The 16,458-nt window shown below is 40.9% G+C and overlaps 2 protein-coding genes across 2 annotated transcripts in view; both read left to right on the top strand.

The window, feature by feature from the left end:
• Window positions 1-16,458, top strand: part of IPPK (inositol-pentakisphosphate 2-kinase) — a 61,498-nt gene that overhangs the window by 4,250 nt on the left and 40,790 nt on the right. The window lies entirely within an intron of this gene.
• On the top strand, window positions 3,308-4,612 carry LOC121087968 (protein BTG1-like). Its single transcript, XM_040593531.1, has 2 exons — window positions 3,308-3,491; window positions 3,633-4,612. The coding sequence occupies exons 1-2, from the start codon at window positions 3,374-3,376 to the stop codon at window positions 3,983-3,985; spliced, it is 471 nt and encodes a 156-aa protein (XP_040449465.1). The 5' UTR covers window positions 3,308-3,373; the 3' UTR covers window positions 3,986-4,612.

Raw genomic sequence — 16,458 nt, forward strand, 5'->3', positions numbered from 1 at the left:
TAAAATTTGTTGTGCGGGAATAGATCAAGTGTCTAGACCAATAACAAATAATGCAGGGTTACTGTTGTTTTTTTTTTTAATTGCTGTCACATAACTAGCAAGTGCTGATTGTGTCTGCTCAAATGTAGGGTCACGCAGTCCATGTGTACCTGGATAGTTTTACTAGTCAAGTCCCCACAGCTGAAGAGTTGAGTTTCATGTTCTGATTCTCAAAACACTGAATAAAACAAGACTGAAGTAACTGGATGACTGGATTACCTTTTAAAGCTTAATTTCTAAAGTTTGAGGTACTGAAATGCAAACTGGACTTCAGTGGAAATTTTTTCTCATAAAATGGCATCTTGATCCGGACCTGAGACTTGATTAGAATGAGAGGAGGTAGTGTAGTGCTAACAGCTGTGAGTGGGAGGAAGAGGAAGCACAGAAATCCACTGTCTTCTTGAAGAGGTGAAATAAGGTATTTTTTCCTTGTTTGATAAAAATCTCTTCGGTCAGGCTACAGAATGGCATACAGAATTATACTTTTGCTAAGCTGTGAAGTGGGAGTGTCAAACTAGGTGATAACACCTGAGTCTTGGACAAATGCCTATAGTTTTGTCATTTGAGGTTCTTGACACTTTTGTCTTGGTCCTGTCGTTTGCTATTAGGGGAAAAGGAGGGCAAGATATCTTAATCATCTTGAGTAACGTCAAGTAAGGAAGCACTGCGCGAGTTCTGATGTTGTCATACTGCTACAAATAATTTTGTCCGAACTGGATAGGAACTTGTGTTCTTGAAATAGATTTTTCTATGAACAGAATGAGTTTGAAGAAGTTCTAACTGTAAACGTAATGACATTTTTATTTGACTGTTTCAACATATTAGATGGCAGAACCTAGCAAAAATAAACTGCTGGGAGTGAACTTTAATTTGCAAATAGTTTAATGAACAAACTCTTTGGCTATTGCAAGTAACTGGGCATTCCCCTGGGAACTCTTCCTGTGTGGGATGAGGTTTGGCTCTGTGATGAGCTGTTCTCCTGTACCCCTATAATTACAGCCTTGATTATTTCTGACCCTTAGATCAAAGGGACAGAGGTGTAGGGAAAGTTCCTGTAAATTCTCAACCTGTGTTAAACTGGTTGCAAGTAACAACTGCAACAGTAGCCTCACTGAGTATTTTCTTCACACTTGACGAATGACTATTATCTGGTAATCACTAAATAGTGGTAAAACTGGATCTAATTTTTAAAGGTCTGTATACCAGTAGTCTTTTTTTCTTGTCTTAAATCCCTGGGTATGGCTTTTGCAGCTGATGAACTGGAGGTGATGTCAGGTCCTTAAAGCTGACAGGTAAAACAGGGGAGAAGGATTAAGATGTGGACTTGGGAAAACAAGATACTACTAAAGTTTCCTCAAAGGTGACATCCCTCTGAAGAAGGGTCCTGTGGCGCATGGCAGGCCTTGGAGAAAAATAAAGGAGCGATCAGCTCTAGTTTAACAAAAGAGAATATTGAGTCTTGGAACCTAGCTAGCAGTGTGAAGAAATCAACATGCTTCCTGCCCCCCATGGGTTTAAGACACAAAGCCAGTGAAGGGAAAGGATGTGTTTAAACAAGGCAAGGAGGAGGGGAAAAAAAATGGTTGGGGCACTGCATAAACTTTTGAAAAAAGACTGCTTTTTGTGAAGTATGGTCAGTTATGACTACAGGCAGTCCTGGTCCTGTCCTTAGTCACTGTTCTTGAAAAAAGTTGCTGGAGGAATTGCTTGTGATCAGAACTTCAAGGTAGGGGAAAAGTTTATGTTTGGTCTCTGAACTAGAGAAAAAGCTTTTTGTAAACTCGGGGAATCTTGGCTGTACCTCACACAGCCACTTTTTAAAAGCTTTAAACTAGCTGAAGAATATTGTCGCTTCGCTGAAGGTGGGAAGGTCACAGCTGAGTTGGCATCCATGTCCCTGAAACTGTTGTGAAACTTGGCTGGTGCTTGGCAGTTGTGTGGAGGAAGCAAGGCTGTCGGGTCAGCGATGGACTTGCTGGTTTGGAGCTCTTGGGCAAACTGCCTTGCAGGGACAACTGTTGTCATGACAAAATTTATCGTAGAGAGATGAACTGTAGTTACTCCTCAAATGCAGAGGCTCAGCAGTGATGACTCACCAGCAAAGTTCCTTGTCTCAAACAAGCTATGTGCTTTATTCTTCAGAGTAACACAAAGTTTGTGCCAACACAAACTGTTCAACCAGATGTTTCCACAGCTGAAACCTTTATGTCCCGCAAAAACGCTGCTCAGAGTCCAGCCGTTTGTGTTCCTCCTGGTGAGGCCTGTGATGAGACCTGCAGGGCCAGTGGAGGAACTTGGTACTTGGTGCAATCTGTACAGCTCTTTTTGTGCTCAGTAAGCCTTAGGCTTGTGTTTGTTTTAAACAACAACAAAATCTTCCCTGGCTGGTATTGTGCTTAAAAGATGCAATACAGTACTCCAAATACGGGCCAAAGGTGTGGCCTCTCACCGTAAGACACTGGACACCAAATGCAACAGTGTGGTCTGCGCGCTGAGCAGAACTGTTTGCTTAACTCTTGCACGTATTTTCCAATGTGCCAAATTCCCAACGCTTGCAGGCGAACAGGCTTTCGAAAGGGAGCCGGTGCCTTCCGGACCGCCTCTCTTCCTGGAAGCAACCTGCGGCTTCTCGCATCCCTCTCGCTGCGGGCCGCAGTGGTGCTCAGCGGAGGGCGGAGGGGACGCGGATCCAGCCGCTGCCCTTGTGCCGTGCCGGGCGCGCCGCCCCGGGGCGCTGCCTGAAGGGCCGTGAGGTGCGTTTGGCTTCTGTTTGTGTGGGGTCCTGCGAGTGCGAAGGGCAGCCGGTAACCGTCGCGCTGCTGCGGGGAGGGGGCGCCTGGCGGCCGTCAGGGCCGGGACGAGGAGGAGCTGCCGCCAGCGGGGGCGGGCTCGGGGTAGCGTAGCGAGGTAACGCGGCAGCGCACTTACCCGCGTTGTGTCGGGCGCGGGGGGGGGGAGCGGGGGGGGCGGAGCGCGGGAGGGGCCCCCCGCTGCCTCTCGCCGGTGGCAGCAGCGCTACCCACGGTCGCGCGTGGCGGCCGGAGAGGGGCGTGCTGGGGGCGTGGCCCGCCCCCCGGCCTGCGGGGCCCGCCCCTCCGCCAACAAAACAAACACGTCCGGGCCCGTGCGGCCGCCCAATGGCCTCACGCGGTCGGCGTGGCCGCCCCGCCCCGCGCCGCCGCCGCCGCCAATGGGGCCCGGGCCCGCCCGCCAGCCGGGGCTGGGCGAGGCGCCGCCATTGGCCAGGGCCGCGGGGGCCGGGCCGGGGCGGGCGCGGCGGCGCTGGCAGCGGGCCGGGGCGGCGGCGGGGAGGTGCGCGCCAGCCGGGGCGGCCATGAGGACCGAGATCTCCACGGCGGCGGCGTTCGTCACCCGCCTCCTGCGGGCCGCCGGCGGTATCGGCGAGGAGCAGCTGCGGTGCTTCCGGGAGTGCCTGCAGGAGGCGCTGCGCGGTGAGCGGGGGCGGGGGGGGCCGCTCCGCCGCCCGGCCGGTCGCCGCTGCCGCCGCCTCTGCCCCGCGGGGGTCCGGCGGAGCGCAGCCTCCGCGGGCTGACCGGGGCCGCGGTAAAGCGCCTCTTTGTTCCCTCCCGCAGAGCACTACAAGCACCACTGGTTCCCCCTGGTGCCCTCCAAGGGCTCCGGGTACCGGTGCATACGGATCAACCATAAGATGGACCCCTTGATAGGAAAGGCGGCGGGGATGATCGGACTGAGCCACGAGAGACTCTTCCAGCTCTTGCCTAGCGAATTAACTCTTTGGGTCGACCCCTTCGAAGTGTCCTACCGCATAGGCGAAGACGGGTCCATCTGCGTCCTCTACGAAGGTGCCCAGCCCGGGGGGAAGGCGAGCAAACCGCTGGAGGGCAGGACCAGCTGCACGGAGCAGTGGCGAACTGGCAGGGCCAGCCCTTCCAAGAATTACAACATGATGACAGTTTCTAGTTAAAAATTACTACTCCTTGTACAATCGTGTCTGTATCCCAGTCTTGTCGTAAACTTGGGTGTAACAGATTTTGGTGGTTTTTTTAGCTTTAGTTTTTCACCCTATAGTCGTTAAAGGTGTAGTGGTACTGCCAAGTTCTTTGTGGCCAAGGGCTAATGTATAAAGCAGTTCTTTAGACTGCATGTTACTTTCTGGGTTGTGTACTGTAAATGCACTGTACAGTCAGTTGATTGGTTTACACATATTTTCAAAGAAGTTTTTGCTATTTGTAATAAAAAGCAATATTGTAGCACTCTTTATGGTGGATTTTAGTCAAGATTAACACTTGCTAAAACATTCCTCGATTTGCAGAGCAATAACACGAAGGGGGGTGGGAAACAGATCTAACAAGCTGCACGTAAATCATTCCAGTGATTTGTCTGCACAGACTTCTCAGGGTCATTCAAGTTTGGCTGTAAGGCACAAATCACAAAAATAACCCTTATTTTTCCTTTTTCAAAGCATGCATTTATTGGAGGGCTGGATTCCATCATGCCCCAGCATCTTGACAAAAAAAAGAGTTGGGGGAATTAGTTTGTCTTGTTATTTCTTAGTTATTGAAGTAGAACAATAAAGACTTGCTCAAACTTCTTTTGACTTCTGTTTGGTTTTTTTTTCCCAGGCCTTTTACATTGCTCTCAAAGCTTACTCTAGCTATTGCTAATCATCACAGATGGCTTCACAGAAAGGTTTAACTCTGAACATTCATCCTTATTTCAGGTTGCCACGAAATGCTTAGTTTCAGTAAAGCTTGCTGGATGTGTGTCTTGAGTAGAGCTGAATAGTCTGCGTAGAGTTGTGTGGGGTTTTCATTCGGTGTGCTGTATCAAACTGAATGGAAGCACTAGTACTCTTAACGTTTGATCTGTTGCCAAAAAATGCTTGAGTTTATTTGGAAATGGGGTTTGCGTTTGTAACTTAAAACCATGTAGGAATCTAGAGCTGAAACGCTGATCATCAATACTGTGTAACTACCGTGAATTTTCTGGAAAGCAAAAACTTGCTGTTAATGTGTTATGCTGAGTTTCTTCTCATTTTGTCACTGTTTCTAATACCAGTTGGGTACAAATTTAGTAAAAGTATCAAATCCAGTGGATTTGATGCAATAACAAATCTTTGTGTTGCTGGTTTCTGTGGAGACTCTTGGTGTTGATACTCAGTAAAGATTCGGTTTACAGATACTGTGTGATTCCTACTCCAAGGAGTGGTTTGTAACCTAGCTATAGAAAGCTGCATAGTGCCTAGCTTTGCTGGTTTTCCTGTAGCTTGGTGTTTGGAGCATGGTTGAATACTTGATGAAAGAGGGCTTTGTCTTGTCTTAGTGTGTCAGGAAAAGAAATAATCTTGCCGTGTGTCAATAACATTGTAGAACATACAGCAAAGGAAGGGGCAAGTCTGGGCAAACTGGAAAGGGTAGAGCTCCAGCTCACAAAGAGGTTTTTTTCTTTGTTGGTGTTAGAAAAAGCTGTGGCTTGCTTCTTGCTGTTTGCCTTATTCTCTTGGAGGCAGGCTTGTCTAGTATTGTTTTTTTTAGTCTGAATAAAATGCATAGTGCAATTTTCTTAGTAATTAAAACTTTGTAAAAATTAATTATGTGTTTCTAGTCTAGCACTTAAGTTTTTGGCTTACTTTAACAAATGGGTATTAAAAAGGCAATCTGCCACAAGACCTTTATTATATAAGATTTTTTAAAAATCAGTTCTTGCAACATTTTTATTCTCTTAGGGAGATGGTAACACTTCCCCCTTCCCCCCCCAAGAAAATTACCTGCACTGGATATTTATGAATATTTATCCCCTTAGGACCTCTAAGGGACATATTTGACACATTTGTGAGTAATTGAACAGTAACTTTAAATCTGCTATGTATGAGATGCCCTCTGATTAAATTGCATTTGAAAGATCATTTGCCTCACTGCTTGTCATATTAACAACCTATCTGAAAAAAAATGTAGTATTAAATTTTTAGCTTAACAGTAGATTTTACATAGCAGTAAACACTTAAAATGGAATTAAAGATGTCTTGGGACATAGGGTATGATTTCCAGATACTGGGTGTGGTTTGACATGGAGTAGGATACAGCAGGTTGTTCAGATGTTTTTCTTGAGTAGAGAAGAGCCTGGATTAATCCAGCCATGGTGAATTCTGTTGCTTCTTATTAATCCTACCGTAAACAGTGGGAAATTCAATATGTTTATATAATATCACATATCAAGTATCCTGTGCTCTCTGCAAGTTTGATATTTATCATTGAACAGGACTTTTTTTAGTGTAATGCAAATTGAATTTCATATACTTAAGTTACAGCCATAGAGTCGAAGTTGCTCTGCTGACAAGAAGGAAGAGGAGACTGGGGAGCTTGAAGAAAACGCACCAAAGCAAAATAAAATACTTGAGCTGCAAGTAAATACACTCTAATATCTGTGACACCTAGAACTACATTGCTTTGCTTTAAAAAAAACGCGTAAGACCTACTAATGGCACAAAGGCTGTTCTGAGGGAATAGTGCTCTTGGTAGTTAGCAGGGAGGCTGTTTTTTGAAGGAGGTAAATTAACTTTGTGTTTTCCCTAAAAGGTGATAAGTTTTGTATTTTGCCATGGCAACAAACAAGCCAAAATCTTAACATATTTCAAATGATACACTTGTCACACAAGACTGACTGCATCTGATCAGTCATGATTTAGAACTGAATGGTTTGGCTTCTATAGGAAGAATTACTGCATAATAGTCGTCTTAAATTAGTAAAAATACATGGAGGAAGGGTTGGTCTGTTTGTTCTCCTGCCTGTTTGTATTGAGGATGTGTTAACTATTGGGTAAGTAAAGCTGAAGGAAGAAACATTTACAGAGGGAGAAAAAAAATTTGCCTGTTTCTCCAAAACATTGCCTTGCTGTGATGACAAATAACATTGTCTTTCTGAGTTGTAAGATCCATATGAGAAAGAAGTTTCTGTTAGCTTATATAGCTTGACCACTTAGGTACTGCAGTTCCTATATATTGCACCTCTGGCTCATCATTTGCACCTAAAATACAGAGATACATAGTTTTGATCTGAAAGCTTCAAGAGATAAGGGTATGTTCTGTATTTATGTCAGATTTTATTACCTTTAGTGTTAGGTAAGTTCAAATATGCAATCTGGTATGTTTTTTTCAAGGTTTAATTTCTAAACATCGGTGTCCTTATTTCTTTATCCTCCAAATGAAAGGCTTTTCCGTATGACCTCTTCTATGCAGTTTATGCTGCAATTTAACTCCGTTTTTTATTTAAAGGACTAAAAAGATTAAGCTTTTTAAGTTTGAGAATAAATCATTTTTTTCAACTGGGATTTACATACATGCTTTCTGCAAACAGTCATTCCATTTTTAATATGTGCATGAGAATGTGTTCTCATGAAATGAGTGCAGTGAACCAACTGATCCAGATCACACCGTTCCCACCAATTATTTGCCATTCCACCAGCACTGGCAGTACTGTGCTTTACACTTCACTGAGAACAATGTAAAACAACTTGAGATCTAGTACTGATGTGATTGCTAAATATGAAGACTTTCTCTTAACTCTTAACTCATTTTTAAGTCCCATAATACATTTTTGACGGTGTTACTTTTATTTTGACTAGAATGCTGTGTTTTAGGTGAAGTGCCTTACAAAAGCCTAAATAGGTAGTGTTACTGCAGTTGCACAAAGGACAAACTCCAGGTATGTTTAATAGGATAGCTTTCTATAAAACCATGATGCTGCTGTTGTCCCTTTAATTATACTTCTTGGTATGAAGTGAATTAATACTTCATTAATTAACGTCCTTTTATATTTAATCCATGATTAGAAGTGTTCTAACTCTCCTGCAAGTTTTAGTTGTTACTTTTTTTATACTGGGACACTTACTTTGGAGAAATTTCCTAGGTATTCCCACGTGCATTGGAAATACACATTGGAGTCCTGCTGATATCCTAAGGCAGTTCTCTTGGGCATTTTTCCTAGAGCTTGTGGTTATGTTTTTCCTTATGAAATACTAAAAATTATTATATTGATATTATCTGTTTTAGTCATAAGTATATTGGAAGTATTTCATTATACTCATGTAGTACATAGTTATTTGCATTATAAAATATGGATAGGTGATATTTATTGAACATTTACAGCTTTTTGCCTCACTTCAGCAATTTTACTGTCTTCATCTTCTCAGTAGTAGAATTCATTTATGTGCTGATGTATCTGAAACGGTCATTGCCTTTGCATAGCTGTTTTTTGTAGCTATTTTAAACACGGCTTTTCCTTTCACAATTTTATCTTCAGAATATTTTTTTTTCACTTCACATGTATGTTGACTTTTTTGTTTCACCTTTTGTTTTTATCTTTTTTCCCTTACTGGTATGGTAAAATCAACAGAACTCTAATCTTATCTTAATTTCTGCATTAAGTTGTATCAGTGTAGCATCACTACAGTCATCAGTTTGGCTTTGTACTATTCCTCCAGGCTGATGCATATTGCCACAGCAGAGTGGGAAGACTTGTACTATTGGGTTAACAGGGGCATTCTGGTTCTTTGGTATTAAGGTTGATACTTTTTACTGTTACCACGCTTTTTATAAAATATTTTTTCTTGTGGTGCCGGAATCACACTTGATAATTGTTATGCTGTAATAAATTGTTATTCCAGTAATAAATAAGTAGTTATATTTTGCTCTCCATTATAAGGCTATGTAAAAATTTTCATTGAGAAGTAAACTGCTGATTTTAGCTTGTAATTTGGGTAACTTGGGGGGGGGGCAGCGGAATATATTTTAATTGAAATGGAATTGCATGAAAGAATCTTTCATCTGCTCGGGAGAGTCACTTTGTACTGTGAAATTCAGCTGCCCCTTGTTTGCAATCAGTATGATTAACAGATCTCTAAAAAGTGTCAGGAAGTTACGAGAATGCAAATTAAATTGTGATTTGTGACAAACTTGGTTTTATCATTATTTTAAACGATTGGCCCCCAGATTATTGATGGTAATACTTGTATGGCCTCATTAGCAGAAGAAGCTATAATATCAGTTATTCTCCCAAGCGGTTCTTAAAAATCCAAGGAAACAAAAACTGTAAAAAAGATAAATGTCTGTTCAGTTAAATTAAATGGCAAAACAGTCTTGAGTCACTGAAGGCAGAGTTACAAATACCTCCCGATGAAACAATTGTGTTGTGGTTTAGTAGGAAGAAGAAAAATTGTATCGTAAAATGGTTCTATAATGTTTCAAGCAAACCTCTTGTGCTAAATAAGTACCCAGCTTAGAAAAGTAAGTTTTTAATCCTGGAGGTATGCCAAGTATGAAAGTTCATCTTTGAAATGGAATATGTTTTTAAAAGAAAAATGCAGGTATGAAAGTACAAACACAGTCTTTGTAGATGCTGTAATGCAGCAACTTTGAATATGAACTTTCTAGAGCATAAACTCTTAGAAACTTTATTTGTAGTTCAGTAGTAGCAAAACCAATCAAGTTCATAAAGCAATTTTTACTAGAAAGTTTTTGTGACTGCAGTATGTTTGGGACTGTGCAGTGTAGAGCCCAGTCGTGCAAACTGCTGTTAAACTGAACATCTGACACAAGCTGACACCAGTGACTTTGGCCTCGGGTGACTGGTGTTACTTCTGTGTACCATTCGCAGGATTATCTGCTACATGAATGAAGAATGAACACACAAGAAAACTAAGAAAAAAGCTAGGGTGTACCCGAAAATCCTGTCTGAATGCTGGGCCCCATTTGTTCCAGTAGTTCTAAGTAGCCAGGTGAGCATGTTCACAGAAGCAAGGTTGTTGTATCATCACACTACGAGTTTTTACACTGAGTGCCAATATGGAACTCTCTCTCTTCCGCTGGGGCCCTGAGGAGGAAAGGTACTTGCCTGTTATTTATAAATATTTATGAATAATCACAAATATGTAGGAATTATGTTATTTGCAAGACCTAAGCTTTATTTGGCATGCTGCATATAGGTGAATAAAATACTAATGAGCATTCCTAGTGTACAACATCTTTATATGCAATTCTATTTTAATAACCATACGTATGTGATGTGAATATGCAATTGACACTTTGCACTAGTCCCCTACATGTTATTTATACAGCATCATTAGCATTGGAACAGCATTATGTGAATGTTTCTGTTGCAAATGTGCAACCTGAGGGTTAGATTTGCACATATAGGAGTGATGGAAAAGAATATAAACTCTAGTGGTTTACGCTTTTTATATATTCTTGGAATGGATTACAACAAAAGCAGACCCTTTAGACTCACCTTCTCTCAGTTGGAATTTAGAATATTGTGTGTTGTTGGGAAGACTGTATTTCTAAGGTTGCAGAAGTAGAATTCTTCTGAAGTGTGTAATGAGATAATGTTTTATTTCATGCTCAAAATAACATGTTACTTGTACTGGTTCTTTCTTGCAGGTAGCATGCTGGTTGGTTTTTTTTTTCTGGATATACCAGAGGACAAATGCGTGTCTCACCTGATGGCATGTTAAAAGTTGATACCAGAGTTTTGTCAAAGGGTTTTTTCTCTGGGCGAGGAAAAAGATGTACAAATGTGTTGGGAGAGAGCCACCTTGTTCTTTTTGCCCCAGAGTGTGATGGGCTGATACTGAAGGCGTTGATTATTTTGATAGGGATTGTGATCTATTTTTTCAAGTGGTTGAAGTACGCATGCTAAGATGTCAGTCAAGAGTAATTAATTATGTATCTGAATTTAGTAGTAGTGCTGAGCTTTTAACGTGGAATTAGCTATTTTGATGGATGGCGGTTTTGCTGAACAAAATTAATTCAGAATCATGAACTGCAGTATTTATAGAACACTTGATTTCATCATTAGTCTTTGTCACAAAATTATGTTTAGCTAATATGTTTTACAGTCTTCGGGTATTTTTTTTTCAGTGACTCTGCAACACATTTTAAGCAAGAAAGTTATTGCTTCTGTAGAAGTCAGTAGAATTACTCCTGTTTTAACATTAAAAGCCTTTTGCCTCAAGGCTAGACGAACTTTTCAAGCACCTGCGCTGTTAACTGAGTCCTGTGTATCAGCTTCATGGAGAAACTTTTAGTTTCTGAAGTATCAAATGAAGATACAATTGTAGCTGGAATTTTAGCTGTTCTGTTTGTGAGTGACTTTACCAGAAAATAAAATAATTTGTCTGTGTTGAGTATAACGACTGTATGTGTGCGCCATATGTCTTGATGGTATATTTAGGGAAAGCTGTGTGTATTGTCTAAAATAAATAGATATTTGTCTCTTTTTCCACAAGCCTTTAACATCGATCGTTTTTCTAAATGTGTTCTAAAACACTGAATGTTGAACACTCCATGGAATGAGAACTGAAATACTCTGGGAGTAGTCTGGGAGCAAAAGTTTGCTGAAGTTAAAAGGCTGCGTTTTTTACCTCCCAATGATTTCTCTGTCCTTCAGATCTTTTCTCCTGACATTTGCTAAACCTTTGCATTGACATGAAGCGAGATTAATGCTCGTTTATTAGCAGACACCATGTTTTGACACCGAACATAAGAATTGGAACAGTAAGCACTGGATTAAAAAGGGAAGATAAATCCGACACTTTGATGAGGCCTTTCTTTCCAGCCATGTTACAACTCTCTTGTTTTCGTACCGGGTTGGCAAGCGTAACACTGTGCTGCGATGCACCTCCTGTATTCTGTTCTTAGCAGCAATAGGATTTTTAAATCACCTAGAATTTACTTTTGCAGAGAGAATTATCTGCTCCAGTGTCACTTCACAAGGATCCATATTGATCCATTGACAATATTGAGATCTGGTATCAGCTTTGTTAACTAAGTGGGGGGCAAATAGTTAAGCTTTTGAAAAAGTTACCTGTAACATATTCCGTATATCAGACAGGATCCTAAAAGCCCTGTGTTTTTTCTATACCTTCTGCTATTATGTTCTAGAATATTTGCATTTTTTACAACAGTTGTTTTATTTGGTAATAGTTCAATATTTCTGAAGATTGGATTTTTGGGGGTAACAGCTGTTGGGTTATCACTCTAGTAAACTATCTCTTGGTGTGGTTCATTGCCTATAAATTAACTATTTAACATGTTGCTGTGATGAACTGCTTATTATTTCCACTGCTTCAGACATCTAAACAAATTAAAGCTGGAGTTTTGTTTTCAGCTACAGCATCTAAGCTTTATGCCTGTATCTACAGCTAGTTTTAGTCTTACTTAAAACAGCCAGTGAATTAGTAGCCCAAAGAGACATCCTTTTGGTCTTTTTCCCAGTAAGTCTTTTTCATTTGTAATAGAGTTGTCTCCTATTTCATGCTTAGTTTCTAATTTTTAACCTTTTCCTCCCCAAGTATATGCTGAAGTCTTTAATTGGTATTTGATTATCTTCTTGTTTGAAACTTTCAGTTTCTCTTATCTTTTTGTCTGTACCCCACCCTCACCCCCAATTTGTAAATGCTGTTTTCATATCTGAATTCATGTGGCTGCAATCAAACTGTTCTCCGGATTTTCCAGTATTCTTTCCTACGTGTGTCACATCAGTGATGGCTGTTGCCTTGTCCCACCAATGCTTTTCAGTAATTGTTGAACATTTCCATGGTTTCAGTGGAATGGGAAGCCTGTCCCCTAGAGACAGTGTTTTTATATAGAATGTGGAACGGGCTACTGTTTACAGGCTATAATCCTGTGTTCTGACAAATGTTTCGCTGTGCTGCAGAAAAATGGAGGGACTGGAAAAACTTTCATGCAAAATCTAAAGGTAGTTGCCTCTTCATAAGAAGACAAAGCTGAGCTTATGTTGTAATGATTAACAGTGTTGGAGGAATTTTTTTTTTCTACCTTCATGCTTTATTTATGTAGTTAATGTTTGTATCTTTGTTTATGTTCCGTTGGAAGAGGGACTGTTTGAAATATTTTCATGTAATCCACTTGGCGCCTTTGTGAACATCTCCACATAAAAGCAAATAAAGCAGTAGGTCAGTGTTCTTTCTCTCACATTCATATAAACTCCCCATTCATATAAAAGGGTTCCTGTGTATTTATTTTAATTTAAATGACTTATCAGTAACACTTATTTTACTTTAGACATGATGTTTGGAATTATTGCTTTAGAAAACTGGTGTCAGAAGAATGGTTGCTTTTGGTAAAGGTAAATCTTTGTTAGGACCAAAGGTTCTAGTTCATTTTTGCTAGAGATAAAATATCTGTGAAATCAAATGGGTATTTTAAGTTGGTAGTAATATGAAGGAGTGGGCCTGAAAATTTGACAGCAGAAAGGACAATTAACTTTGTATCCTGCATCGTGGTCTAAAAGAACGGTATGGTGCTTGTGAAAGTGCTATCATTTGACTTTAATCCTATTATGTACATGGATATGCCTATAATTTTAGGGTCTTGTGAGTATCCTCAACACCTTGTAAAGCTTATCCATATATACAGAGAAAAAAATAACAAAGCTATGCTCATACTGTCCTAGAATATGATATAGCAAGAGTATTTCAGCAGAAAGGAAAATATATCTCATTAAGTACAGCATCTTTGGTTATGAAATAAAGCATCAGTTCTAAAATCTACTGTTATTAAGAGAAAATTCTTGATTGATCAATCTATATGGTTGGGGGCAGGGGTTGTTTTTCAGTTAGCTCTTTGCTCTGTCACTGTGTTCCAGTTACCTTTTGTTTCTGGGATAATGTGTAAGCAGGATTACTTGGCATTCAAGTGAAACATGGTGTTGTCAGTCTTGCAAAGTGATGGGGAATAAAAGTAACCAGGAAATTCAGACTCTTCTCAAAACTTAGAAGGGCCCTTGTGAAATGTTCATGAACTGGAAGTAATACATTTGGGGGAAGACTAAAAGCTTAGAGGATAAGATCCATGTTTGTCCTTTTACTGGGAACAATCATAGAATGATCCTCATAACAAGGATCTTCTAATAAATAATTTTTATACCTCAGGGATTCTCAGTTCTCCAAGAAGGTTAATGTATGTATAACTCGTATGGCTATACAGAATACAGATAAGTACTGGTTAGGCTGTGTTCCTTTTTTGAATAATTGCTGCAAGCAGCTTCCGGTGAGTCATATTTTGGCTGGTGTAATTATAGGATATTCCTGAAATGGCATTTTTCTCTTTGAATCGATGTGGAGCCAAGCCTCTTTACATGACTGTGTTTAATAGCCTCGTGCCCTTGATAAAGAATTAGTCATGGTACGATTTTGACATCATAATAAATTATGTTCTGGGACTAATCTCTGCAACACAATTTGCATGCAAAAATAACAGTTCAGGCTTATGGCCTCTGATATTCTGCACGTTTCTTGTTTGCTTCTGTTTTCCTTTCTTCCACTTTTTAACTGCATCTTTATAACTGCCATCTGGATGCTCATTCCTATGTTAAGTTTTTTCCTTTTGTTTGTTTCCATCGACTTGTAACCTCTTCCTGTGTATCTAAAGTCTCACATCTGAGCGTAGACTTTGAAATAAAGTGCCTGACTTTCAGAAGCGTTAAGTGAATGCAGAGCCTTCCAACTGGAATGGGAACCGGAACCGACCAGCCCTTTGAAAAATGAATGAGAACAGTCTTGTCTAAAGGAAGTATGAAATTGTGAAGTCAAGGTAATTCAGGTAATCTGAGTGACCCATGTTCTTTAAAATCCTTTTCATTATTCCATTATCTTGATTGCAGACAGTCATTATAGCTTTGACTTTGGCAAAACCAAATTGTATTAACTTTAGGCCACTATCTTGAGAGAACACGAGGCTAACAGACCACATAGGGATAAGGAAAATACTTACGTGTGAGATCCCCTGGCCTTGGCAAGTAAGGAAACCTGTGAATAAGACACATAACGGCATTAAAGGTAATGACCAGTTGTTTGGAAAGGTAGAAAGGTTTGCAGGAGGGAAGAAACAGGACGGATCCAGTGGTAGGTACACTTGTGCCTGGCCTCATACCTTGCATTGGTGACTTAACTCCCTGGCTTGACCTTGGACTTGCCTCATCACTACAGGTGGCCTGGGCCACCGTCACCAGGCCTGCTCAGCCCCTCTTGCTCAGGTCCTGCAGGACTGCACCCCTTAACGCTGTGCCTTGCTGGGGTGCCTTGCTGTCACCCCGGCTCCTGGCCAGCCCCCTTTGCAGAGCCAGCCCCTCTCGCTCCCGGACTGCTGCAGCACAGCTGGGGCAGGGGCGAGGGCCCGAGCTGACGTGCAGCCCCTGAGCCCGCAGCAGAGGTCCAAAGGTGGCTTCTTGCAGCTGTGCCGCCTCCACCAGCTCTCAAACCACAGGGCTGCACTGCATCAGAGCCGCACCTAAACCTGGGGGGGTGGGGGGAGAAGGATTGTGGAGAAGGCTGGATGGCAGGCTGGTGCTCAGCAGCCAGCCCATGCCAACGTTAATATTATGTGTCTATGTCTGCAGGCGTTAAGATTTAAATTCCATTTAGACTAAAAAGGCAGCAAGACATATCCTTAACTTCAGGGTGACCTGCTATCCCGTACTGTTTCCCACTAAACTCTCCATGACTGTTTCAGTGTTAATGCTTCTTAATGAAAAGTTTAATCTGTAATGAGATAAACTCAGAATATCTTTCAGTTTTTTTTTTTTAATTAACTTCTTAAACAAAAAAAGAACAGCAAAAATCTCCATAAAACACTTTTGTTTGAAACTAATAGTCCGATAGCTGATCAGGAACACTGAATTTTCAGTAAAATGACAAGAAGCTTAAAACTAAATAACATGAAGCCTGTGAGCAATCTCTTTAGACATGTTTGTCTATATTAATGAACAGGAGCTAGAAAGCACAATCAGAGCTTCTCCTTTTAATGAGTTATCTGGGAGATCCAGTCATCTGAGGAGTGTGTGCAAATGTTTTTGCTGCTCCTACACTATATAGTGTAACAGCAAAAAAACCCAAAACACAACTGTGTAGATTTTATTGTATGAAGTATGGGAGATGTAAGTGTGTTGGGGGGAGGGGAGAAGACAAGTATTAGACTGTGTGTAGACACCTGATAGTATCTCCTCAAACCAGTAGATGAGGCTGTTTCCCGTTACATCTAGTTTGCAACACTGGAAAACTGTGTGGCAGACAAATTATTGATAATGATCAATTGGGTTCTTAGAGAAAAGCAATTTTGAATTTTATTTTTATCATCGGTGCTTTTCAGACACATCCAGAAGTAGATAAAGCAATTAGGTGAACAACTGCTGCAAAGAGAGAAACTGGAAACCCAGCCCATTTTATTTATATAAATATATACCTACTTTGTAATAAGTAGCTTTAAGATTTACCAATCCCTTCCTGTCTTGCTCTCAGTTTGGTATTAATAGATTTGCTTCTAAAACATACCGCTACTGGAGCCTCATGAACCAAATCATATTTAAAAAAAGAAAACGCAACAAATGTTTGTGTCCATTATTTTTCCTGCTTTTGTTAGATTA

This window comes from Falco naumanni, chromosome 4 (assembly GCF_017639655.2).
Source record: "Falco naumanni isolate bFalNau1 chromosome 4, bFalNau1.pat, whole genome shotgun sequence".
Classification (NCBI taxonomy): domain Eukaryota; kingdom Metazoa; phylum Chordata; class Aves; order Falconiformes; family Falconidae; genus Falco; species Falco naumanni.

What these genes read in the sequence shown, in the direction of transcription:
- LOC121087968 (XM_040593531.1), top strand. Translation starts at nt 3,374, where the DNA reads ATGAGGACCGAGATCTCCACGGCGGCGGCGTTCGTCACCCGCCTCCTG. An exon ending in CCTGCAGGAGGCGCTGCGCG is followed by an intron (nt 3,492 to 3,632) that starts GTGAGCGGGGGC and finishes TCCCTCCCGCAG; the next exon opens with AGCACTACAAGCACCACTGG.